Source organism: Gekko japonicus, unplaced genomic scaffold (assembly GCF_001447785.1).
Source record: "Gekko japonicus isolate JY-2015 unplaced genomic scaffold, Gekko_japonicus_V1.1 scaffold1079, whole genome shotgun sequence".
Taxonomy (NCBI): Eukaryota; Metazoa; Chordata; class Lepidosauria; order Squamata; family Gekkonidae; genus Gekko; species Gekko japonicus.
Genome location: NW_015173705.1, coordinates 444,706 through 456,313, shown reverse-complemented (window position 1 = coordinate 456,313; position 11,608 = coordinate 444,706). Strand labels below are relative to the sequence as shown.

The 11,608-nt window shown below is 47.0% G+C and overlaps 1 protein-coding gene across 3 annotated transcripts in view; it reads right to left on the bottom strand.

Annotated features, from left to right (window-relative positions):
* Positions 1-551: 551 nt before the first annotated feature.
* PODN (podocan) overlaps positions 552-11,608 on the bottom strand; it is a 50,911-nt gene continuing 39,854 nt past the window's right edge. For 2 of the 3 annotated variants that reach the window (XM_015423282.1, XM_015423284.1), the window contains exon 10: positions 552-2,174. In XM_015423282.1, the coding sequence (XP_015278768.1) occupies positions 1,997-2,174 (178 nt within the window). In that variant the 3' untranslated portion in view covers positions 552-1,996. The remainder of the gene's footprint in view (positions 2,175-11,608) is intronic. The other variant, XM_015423283.1, reaches the window with a different exon arrangement.

Here is an 11,608-nt window from a genome sequence, read left to right as displayed (position 1 = left end):
CCCTGGGCCATCCAGGTCAGAATGAGGACATATTGGATGGGTTAAAACATAAACAATTTGTTTGAGTTTGCTGTCTCTTTTTCTTACCTCTCTTGCCCCTTTCCTTTGCGCATTTTCCTCTCTCTCCTCTTTTCCTCCCCACAAAAGCCTCATAAGCAATGTGGCCCTGAGTATCACACTACAGAAGCTCCAAACACAAACAGGAGAATAATCTAAATGCAAGCATCTACAGCAACTGTACACATACATGGCTGCAACTGACAGAATGGGTTGTGTGGCAGCGGTTTATGATGGAAAGGAGCCATTCATTTCCTGGCATCTCGGGTTATATAGTAGGGCTGGAAAAGACCTTTGGCCTTGGTCCTGGAGGACTGCTGATCAGAACAAAGCAAAATGGGCTAGATGGATCAATCATCTAATTCAGTGTAAAGGAGCTTCAGAATCTCATATATAGAGTTTCAAAACATCTGCAAACCCCTGCTTCATCAGAGGCAACAGCAGGATAAAAAACATTTAAGAATACACACGTGGAGACAGAGGAAGTCTGACAAGCCTCTCAAAGGCAAAAATATATTTTTATTTTCATAACACATAATAATTTGATATTTTAAATCTTGATAAAGGTGGATGCATATCTCAGGCTTTGGGAATACGGATAAATTATAAATGGGATCCAGCCGTAATATGATTTCTTTTCAAACCCATATATATATATATATTGAAAAGTATACAGTGGTTCATTTAAACACAGCGACAAAGAGATATTATGTGGAGGCAATTGCGCTAAAAAAGTATAACCTTTTTTTTTTACAGGTCAAAACAGGGAAGTGCAAGAAGGGAAACAAAAGCCAGCTTTTGCATATTCCTCACCCCATCCCTTATAATCTAGGAAGTTCTTGGAAAAGATGGAGTAGATTTGGAATGGTGCTGTGGGTTTCCCCAGCATTAGCAGACTGTCTTCAGCAACTGGCCTGGCCAAGCCTCACTGGAGCCAACCACCTGCATGTAATTCACTGCACTTTCTGCTAAATGCTCTCTGTATATCTAGAAAGATACAGGTATATGCCAATACACGAACACAGAGATACATGTCATTTGCTGCATGACTTCCTGCAAAACATGAAATCAGAAATAAATAATGACAGTGGCACCTACTAATCAAAATGTAATTAGCCTAAGCCAAGGATCTTATGGCAGACAGGGCTAGAATTTTATAAAGCACGTTCAGCCCAACAGCCCAGGATCAGTAACAGCTAGAAACATGTAGCCAAAGTCTTTAAATACTTCAAAACCTTTTTTTAAAGCCACCCATTAAAGCACACACCCGTCCCTCAGTTCCTTAGGCTGGGTCAGCATATAGCCATATACATGTAAACAACTGGGTGGGGCAGACTGAAAAACAAAGAAGAAAGAAAAGGGGCAGCTCAGCCAAAAAATATATAAAGGGAAATCATTATAACAAAATACATAGTTCTTACTTCCCAGTTTTACACTCACAAAACTCCTATGAGACAGACTAGGCTGGGAGTGTGTAACTGCCCAATATCCCACAATATCCCACAACTTGGTTGTTCATTGAATGCACATCCAAGATGTAAGATTCAGAATGGAAAATAGTATGAGCACAGCCAGTGCACAGCCAATCTGTGGCACCATGTGGACAGCATGAGTTTATTGAGCTCAACAGAAAGCCACCAGGATCTTGATACTATTATGCTTGTGTAGATATTGCTCTTCCTCCATAACACCCTGGCTCATCTTGTGTTATCACCAATTATAATATTACATTTGCACAGATTTATGCTCCATCCTAGACATTTATTTGCCAGCTTAGCAACTCCTAGGATAAGTCATGAATTGATTTTTGTGTATTAGCTGAAGTAACCATAAAAGACCAGTTAAAATTAAAGGGTAGTACAGCTAGTGCCCCCATCCAAACCATTAAAAGTAATTATCTACCATGTGATATGCTTGATTCAGTCAATGTCTGTGTTCATTATTCCTCCACATCCTGTTCTTCCTCTTCTTCATCTTCTTCCATTTCTTCATCTGAATCATCCTCATTCTTCAGAGAATCACTAAATTCAAAGTTTCCTTCAATATCCAGCACTTGCAGATGCTTCAGTCTTTGGAATGTGCTTTCTTTTACTGCATTGAATGCAATCTTGTTAAACCTTGAAAACAAGAGGGATAATCATTAGCATTAGTTCCCAATCCTCTGCTTTAAAGTTATCATTGCAAGTATAATGAACTCATTTATATCACCATTCCTTTAGAGATCTAATAGACTGCAATCCAAGGTGACCATGAATTGGCCTTGTAAAATAACTCTGTACTAGTTAACATTTACATTTTTTTCTTATATTCCAATAGTAGTATATCAAATTCTCAACATGGCCCCATTTGTGGATACAAATCTGCAGATCAGGGTCATGCAGCAAAAGGGAGGGGGGGAAGAAGTCCTACAAACATGAAAGATCACCAAGTTTCCAGAAAAAATGTAAAAGTTTTTTTAAAATGGGGGAGTAACCCCCCCCCCCCAACAGAGAGGCATGGTTGGTGCTTGCAAAGACCATGAACTTCTGTTTGGCCCAACCTCTTCCATCGTCCTCGTGGTTGAGGCAGCAGATGTATGGCAATATCTCACAGACACAAGCAGGCAGGAGGAGGAGAAGCAGGATCGGTCATATACCTTCCTACCCCACCGTTATGTTAGCCAGAGAGGTGGTGGTGATTCAGGCAGGATAGATGCAGGACCCTCAAATTCTGTTCCCCTCACTGCTGCATGACCCATGGTGGCAGCAGTGATATGGGTGTGGGAGGAGTGGGAGATCACACAGCCACCACCCCCACCACCATGTGAAATGTGGAGGTGGTGGCAAGGCAGGCAGCTGGGTGGGGGGAGGAGCAGGAGTCGGTGATTGGGTGGACCAGCAAGCCAGCAGAAGAAGGATGGGATTCCCTCCCTCCATGAGCCTCATGGGTTCCCTACCTGTCAATATATCTATTTCTCTACATGCCCCCATCTGTGGATACTTGAAATCCAGAGACTGAGGCTATGGACAGACAAGACATATCCTCCTACAAACTTGAGAGAGGTTTGCAGAAAAAAATCTGAAATCTGGAAAAAAATATTAGTGGTGTAGCCCCCCCCCCCCAATATTATAAGCAATGCCTGTACCTTTAGGAAATGAATGTCCTCTGGGAATTCAGGGTTGATAGCCCCCAGCCCCATTTCCTACCATTGATCAGAACTAGACAACCACAATATTGCTAGCTTTCAAATCTTGGTTTCTGTTAGTAAAAGCCAGAGGGAAGAGCCTTTTCCAGGGCTATTTTGGCTTTACAGTCTACACCTGGGCCCCCTGCCCTGGAAGGAACACTCCTAGAAGTGAGGGGAAGCACAACAGCAACCACCAGAAAACTTCCTACCCAGCAATTTGCACAATTCACCCAGGTGTGGCACTGGCTACCCAATGACGTAATGCCACATAGGTCACCTGGGCCTAGCAGCAGCCTCCACACAACTCATACAACTTGGCTGGGCCTGGCAGTAGGGTTGCCAGGTCCCCCTTGGCCACAGGCGGGGGATGGGGGAATAGGGTTGTTTGTCAGATCCAGGTTGGGAGACTCCTGGAGATTTGGCGATGGAGCCTGGGGAGGACAGGGACCATCGGGGGGTACAATGCTGCAGAGTCCACCCTCCAAAGCAGCCATTTTCTCCAGGGGAACTGACCTCTGTTGTCTGGAGATGAACTGTAATACTAGGGGATCCCCAGTTCCCACCTGAGGCTGGCATCCCTACCTGGCAGTAGCCACCACACAACTTTATTTATTTATTTAGTTAGTTAGTTCAATTTGTATCTCGCCCTCCCTGCCAAGGCACGCTCAGGGTGGCTTACAGTAAAATTTTTAAAAATACATTAAAACAGCAATGCATCAACTTGATGGCGAGAGAGACTGCCAGGGAGAGGCTGCCAGGAGAAGGGAAGGAGGGAAAGCTAAGAACCAGGGTGATGTGGTGGTTGGAATGTCAGATTAGGAACTGGGATAGTATTATGAACTGAGGACAAGGCAGCTCTTGAACAAGTGATTTCTTTTATTCAGCTCATAACTTAACACAGGACAACTTACACACAGAACAAGCTAACTTTATACATTTTGAATGGGGAGAACCACACTCCTAAGCAGATAACCAACCAGAGAAAGGCGCTCAGGACCAATAAGAATTGTTTCCACCTAAAGTCAATGTCTCTCCGGATTGGCCTACCAGCGGCATTGATCAATCTGGTCTCTTATTCTGGGATGCTGCACTTCTATGGAGCTGTACCTAAAGCTCATACCAAACAATGATAACTGAATACATAACACCCCTCCCCCCTAAGTTAGCACATGTAATTCTGCAATCTAGCGGGCCATGTCCTTACTCATTGAGAACGCCGTGGTTCCACTGCAGGTGGCTCAAACCCAGTGCTGGAACTGCTAGGCTGATTGCTCCTGGAATAGTCCGGACCTGGAGTGCTAGACATTCCCGGCTTGCTGGGCAGTGCTGGCGTTTGAAAGTTCTTGGGTCGTGTCGGAAGAGTTCTGTTGCCCTCTGCCAACAGGGGGCGCTGCTACCAGCTCCAACTGTGGGGTTGATTGGGGTGCATTGCAGTCAGTGCAGTCTTCACTTGGGTCATCTGGGTCCACTGTTTCTGTTTCTCGAACCCAACACCTCCGGAGCTGGTCAAGGTGCTGGCATAGGCTTTTCCCTTCGGCTGTAGACACCACATAGGAAACTGGTCCGGTGCTGGCAGTAACTGTGGCTTCCACCCACAGTGGACCCTTGCTGTATTTCCGGCCTTAGACAAGGTCACCCGGCCGGAAGAAACAGAGGGGTTCAGGCATCTCTCGCTGGGGTGGACAGTCTGGAGTGAGGTCCGGGTGCAGCCGGTCCAGCAGAGTAGTCAAGCGACTGCACCCAGTTGCTGTATGTGGCATTATATGTTGCTGCAAGAGGAAGTCAGCTAAATGATGATTCCAGTCCCCCTGGACTATTTTATTTAACGTGTCCTTTGTGGTGCAGACCATTCTTTTGGCCTGTCCATTTGTGGACGAATAAAACTGGGCCGCTGTGACGTGCCGGATCGTGCTTGCTTCCATAAAACTTTGGAACTCAGCCAAAGTAAATTGAGTTCCATTGTCGGATACTATAGTCACGGGCAGTCCATGCATGCTGAAAACACGTCGTAGCACTCGGATGACCGATGCTGAGGTCATTACTGACATGGTGACTACCCTCCAGCCCCTTAGAGAACAAGTCCACAATAATCAGGAACGTTTTCCCTTGAAAGGGTCCCGCAAAATCAATGTGCAACCGGGACCAGGGCACCCTGGTCGTTTCCCAGCATTGCACCAGTGCTTGCGGTGGCTCTGGACGTGACTCTTGGCAGGCCCGGCAGGTGCGGACCCATCCCTCAATGTCCTGGTCTAAATGTGGCCACCAAACAACTGCGGCCCAATGCCTTCATGCGCGCCACTCCTGGATGTCCTGTGTGCAGCGCTTCTAACACTCGATACCACCGTTTTGGGGGAACAACTTCCCCACAGGATTTCCCCACAGGAGGCAACCTTTGTGTGCCGACAGTTCATGTTGCCGTGTCTTGTATGCTGCGAACTCAGGGGCTTGCTGGTCTACTGGCCACCCCCTCCACAACCAGTTCAGGATGGTGGGGTCTTTGGCTGAGTGGGCGGCGACATCCGAGGCATGGAGAGGCGGTTGTGGCAACTCCTCGAGAGCCATAACTTCAGAGGCAGGAGCGGGGTTCATGGCCTGAGTCTGTAGAGGCAGGCGGCTGAGCGCATCGGCATGTCTGATGGCCTTACTCGGCCTGTGCTCAAGTTCATAATTGTAGGCAGACAGGAACACAGACCAACACAGCATTCTCGGAGACATGACCTGGGGCGTTTGACAATCTGGTGAGAATAGTCCCAATAACGGCTTGTGATCCGTGACAATCTGGAACTGTACACAAAATCTTGAATTTTTTTTACGCCCGCGACCAACTTGAGCGCCTCTTTATCAATTTGTGCATAGTTCTGTTCCGCAGGAGCCAGAGTCCTAGAAAAATAAGCGACAGGGGTTTCTCTCCTGTCCGGCAATCAATGACTCAGGACCACTCCAATTCTGTAGGGGGAAGCATCAGTGGCCAAAACAAGCGGCAGTCACTCATCGAAGTGTGCGCGAACGGATTTGGATGACAGTAAGTCCTTAACAGTGGCGAATGCTCAGACGTGATTCGGGCCCCAGTTCCACCGGGCCTTTCCCCCCAATAGTCGATGCAGAAGTTCTGCTGTGGACGCCTTATGTGGTAGGAATGCATGATAAAAATTGAGGAGGCCGAGGTTGTAGCTCCTTCTTGGAAGTAGGGGTGGATGGCCCGGACCTTGCTGTCTGTTGGATGGACCCCGTCTGTATCAATTAGGAAGTCTAAGAACTCAACTTTTGGCACCCCAATCTGGCATTTCTCTCTTTTTACCTTGAGCCCCGCTTCCTGGAACTGCTGCAGGACCTGCCAAAGGTGGCCAGCCAACTCATTGCTTGATTCTCCGGCAATCAAGACTTCATCAAAGTATGGAACAACGCTGGGGATGTTCTGCAGAAGGCCTTCCATAAGGCCTTGGAAAAGTCCCGGGGCCACGCTTATCCCGAATTGGAGACAGTTGACTTTGACATCTTGGACTTGGACAAACAGCATACACGGGCAATGTGTCCTGTTTTTCCACACTCCTGACACTGGACCTCACGGAAACAACACTTCATTATCACCCCCATAACTGACACAGTTTGATTGAGGAGGAGGCTGCTTATGGTAGTGTTCACAACTTTGCCCATGTCTCAAGACTGCTGTCATCATCGCTATCAGTGTCTTCCACACTCTCTTGGTGCACTGGTTGCGCTTTCTGGGACTCCGGTGGCGTTCTCAATTGTTGCACAACCCTGGTGGATCGCTCAGCAGCTTCAGCAGCGACAGCTTCTTCATATTCTGTTTGAAAGGTAAACTCTTTTTTTGCAAATAACCAGTGTTGTAGCTTTTTGTTTAGTAGGCCACATACCAGCCGGTCACGAAGCTGGTCACTTAGGTCAGTGAAGTTGCACTGTCTGGCTGTCTTGCAGAGTGCAGTCACGTATTTGGCTATGGATTCACCCTTGGCCTGGTCGCATTTATGGAAATCGTGTCAACATGCAATTTTGGATAGCTTGGGGGTGAAGTAGTCGCGCAGCTTGGCGGTGATGTCAGTGAGCACCATAGCCTTGAGTTCAGTGGGTGCCACTAATGTCCAGGCCACATCGAAAATGTTTTTTCGCAGACGCTCAGGAACATAGCTTTCTTCACCTCTGGATCGGTGATCTTGGTCGCTGTTATGTAAAAGTAGAACCTGGACACGAAGGTGTCCCAGTCTTTGGTACTCGCATTGAACGGCTTGAATTGGCCTGCAGTGGCCATCATAGTCTCACTTGTGGGCGGTGGCGATTGCTTGCTGGCGCCACTCAGGACTAAGGCGACAGTTTCTTGGTCGTCCACCATGATTAGCTCTCGGGGGCCAAGGCGACAATTCCTTGCCCGAGTAGTGATTCAGCTTATGGTTCTGAGGGGCTGCCTACCCACTGCATCCCAGCTTCATCGCCAGTATTATGAACTGAGGTCAAGGCAGCTCTTGAACAAGTGATTTCTTTTATTCAGCTCCTAACTTAACACAGAACAGCTTACACACAGAACAAGCTAACTTTATATGTTTTGAACGGGGAGAACCACACCCCTAAACAAATAACAACCCACCAGAGAAAGGCGCTTAGGACCAAGCCGAAAGTCCCCGCCGAAAGTCAATGTCTCTCCGGATTGGCCTACCAGTGGCATTGACCAATCCGGTCTTGTATTCTGGGATGCTGCACTTCTATGGAGCTGTACCTAAAGCTCATACCAAACAATGATAACTGAATACATAACAGATAGCCAGCTTGAAATACCCACTCTGCCGTGGAAGCTCCCTGTGACCCTGTGACCTTGGGTCACTCATACACTCTCAGCCTAATCTACCTCACAGGATTGTTTTGAGGATAAAACAGACGAGAGAGTGATATAAGCTCCTTTTGGTTCCCACTGGGGAGAAACACGGAGTATGAATGAAGTAAATAAATAATAAAGACTAGTAGGGGGAGATAAACAAAAGGGTGGTTGGTAAGTGGGAAGGAAAAGGGGAGAGATGACAGTGCTGACAGGAGAGGAAGTGGAGATAGTGTGGGAAAGGGGATCCAGGGGGAAATGAAATGACCCCATCAAGTCCTTGCAGGCTCCCCACTTGTAATGTATCTAATGCTGAACATGGCCCCTACTGTGAGGGGCACTAGTGAGAGGCTTGTGCGGAACAAGGTAGCTCCAGGAGGGGGAGAAAGGAGGGGAATGACAAAGGCAGAAGAGGGGGGCTGAGGAAGAGGAGAGGAAGAAGAGAGCAGCAGGAGGATGGGATTTCTTCTCCCCTTGAGTGCCTCACAGGTCTCCCCCCTTTTTTGGTTTTATTTCTATCCACGTTTGGTTTCTTCAATCATGAGTGTCTCACATGTTCAGGGAAGAAGAGATTGGATTTATACCCTGCCCTTCACTCGGAGTCTCTGAGTGGCTTACAAGCTCCTTTCCCTTCCCATCCCCACCACAGATACCCTGTGAGGTAGGCGGGGCTGAGAGAGCTCTGAGAGAACTGCCTTTTCAAGGACACCTCTGACAGAAGTATGGCTTGCCCAAGGTCATCCAGCAGCTGCAAGTGGAGGAGTCAAACCTTGTTCTCCCAGATTAGCGTCCGTGCACTTAACGACTACACCAAACTATGCAGTCAGAAGTGCCTACACAAAGCCACACATTTTTTCTGTTGACTTAATTACAGCAAAATACACATCCTACCTTGGATCCATAATCACAATGTGTATATATTAATTTTAGGAGTGAGAAATCTCATCTGATTACCACTCTTTAGCCATTCTGATTGTATGCACAAAAAGATGGTTATACTGTGTGACCAATTTACTTATCTGGATTAAATTATGCACCCCAAATAATCACACCAAGCAACTCATGCCATGCCCAGTTCTAATTTCAGCTCCTCCCAAATCTCTAAACCAATTTCCTTCTGAATGCTATGGAAAGAAGCCACCTCAGTCTCTGTTCCTATCCCTTCGGTGCTTAACCTCCTACGCTTCACTCTCTACTTAATACCTATCTCTGCATCAGTTCTTTTTTATCTTCTCCATCTTATTTGATTCATCTCTCCCAGTGGCTTCAGGAAGGAGCTTCCAACCTGTAGTTCTAGTGCAGTTCTAAACTATTACAAGCACTGAATTGGGTCACTGGAGCTGGTATCACCAAGGGTACAGGACACGGGACAGTAGGATTATGTTATGTGGACAGAAGCATGGTGAATAGAAGACGAACCTAATAGTATATGCAGTGTAACAGTTCTGGTTGAGTTAGATGTGTACAGAAGCAGAGTGCAAAATGTGTTGGAATATACAAGGTCTATAGTGCACCTACTTGAAGAACATCAGAAGAATAGCCTACAGGGGACAGCTGAAAGACTGCTACTCAGCATAGCTAGATATTAGGGACTTCCCACAATTTCAAATTATGTCCTTCCTGTCTCCTCGTTGGTTCCTTGGAGACTTCCTACTCCAACTGAGCCCTCCTCATTCATTCCTGTCTCTCACAGCAGTTAGTTAAGCGTGTCCTCTGTTCAATCAGAGTTTATTTCTTCTTTAATAAACTGAGTTATTTTCTTTAAACAGTTGGTGCTTCATTCCTTTGCATGTTTAAACTCTGCCAATAAAATGGAGCCATGTAAAATAAACTGATTGTGTTAATTGGAGTGCTCTCAATAGTATTTTATTACTCACTTTATATTTCTGGTTCCCCTGGCAAAAACTACCAGAATGAAGAATGGCTGAGAACAACTTTAATATGAATAGCAACTAAAAGCATCTTATACAGAGCACTCTCTGGGCTATGGGAGAACAAACTTGGTCACATAATCTTAGCACAAGTCCTCAGACTACCAATTCCTTAACACTGTAACATAGAAGGGAATGACTCTAAACTGTAAATTCTTTCACTACAGTTTCCCTTTGCTTTATAACCACTGTAGATTTTGTTGCCAGATATCTTGGTTATACAATCCAGTCACCAATTAATGCAACAGGGGTATGTACACAGACATTTTCAGTGGCTGTTCCTTTGCTAGAAGGTCTTTCAATTGAATTGCTTTTCTGATGACCAGACCTAAATCAGAAAGTGTCTGTTGGCTTTTCTTAAGCTTAACGTGCAGGCAGCAGAAGTGTCACGGCAGGACCCGGGGGCGTGACGTAAGTAAGCCAAAGTCCAGGAACAGTCCGAGGTCAAGCCGAGAAAATCAGGTAGCAAGGTTCAAGCAGGTTTAAATCACAGTCCAGAAGCAAGGTCAGACATACCAAGGTTTCAAGTCCATAAATCACAATGATGCCAGAGGAGTCAGAGATGAACGAAGGTCAACGAAGCCGAGGGTCAAGAGCCGAGGATCAAGCCGATAAGAAGTCCACAAGGTCTGGAGCAGAGATGCAAGGATTCAGGTCCTGACAACAACAGTTGCCAGCACAAATGACTGCTGGCAACAGGCTTGCTTATATACAGTGCTAGCTAATCAACTCATTAGCTAGCCGGGAGCAAGGTCAGGATCCTGTCAATAGTCAGGGCTGAGAGATCTTCTGGCACGCATGCGTGCATTCTGCCTTCGCTCTCTCAGCTGCTGTCTCCTTACATTCCGGAGCCTGGTTACAGGTGGGGGCGAGTCTGATGAACTACTGGGCTGCAGCAGAGACTGATCCCTTGCAGGTGTTCCCTGAGAGGCTTGATCCTCCTCACCACTTAGGTAGCTTTCAGCTACAGGATCCAGTCTTTGCCTTTCTGCTGCAGTACTGTCCTCAGGAGCCTGTAAGTCCACAGGCTCCTGGCTGGCAGGTGCCTCCTCAGGGGCATCAGCAAGGGCAGGCATAGCACCAGCAGGGGCAGGCATGACATTTTTGTGCACACCTGGGGACCACCCCACGTGTGCACAAAACTCCCCCTCCCCCCCAGGTGCCCCCGGGGCGCGGATTTAGCTATCTGCACACCAGGGGGCGGCTTGGCTATTAGATATATAGATATGGCGCAGAGGTCCATCAGTGGCTATTAGCCACAAGGTATAGATAGGGGCAGTGCTCCCTCTAAGCTGAGTTAGTGTGAGCTAGCTCACAGTTTTTTAACCTCCAGCTCACACATTTTTGTCCTAGCTCAGGAAGTATGACTCCAGAGCAAACTAATGTATGCAGTAGCCCAATCATTTGCTCACAACTTTAATGCCAGGAGCTCACAAAGTAGATTTTTTGCTCACAAGACTCCACAGCTTAGAGGGAACATTGGATAGGGGCTCTGGGGCAAGTGATGCTCTGTCTTCTTGGTGCTTGGGGGGGTCAACAGTGGGAGGGCTTCTAATGTCCTGGCCCCACTGCTGGACCTCCTGATGGCACTGGTATTTCTGGCCACTGTGTGACACAGAGTGTTGGACT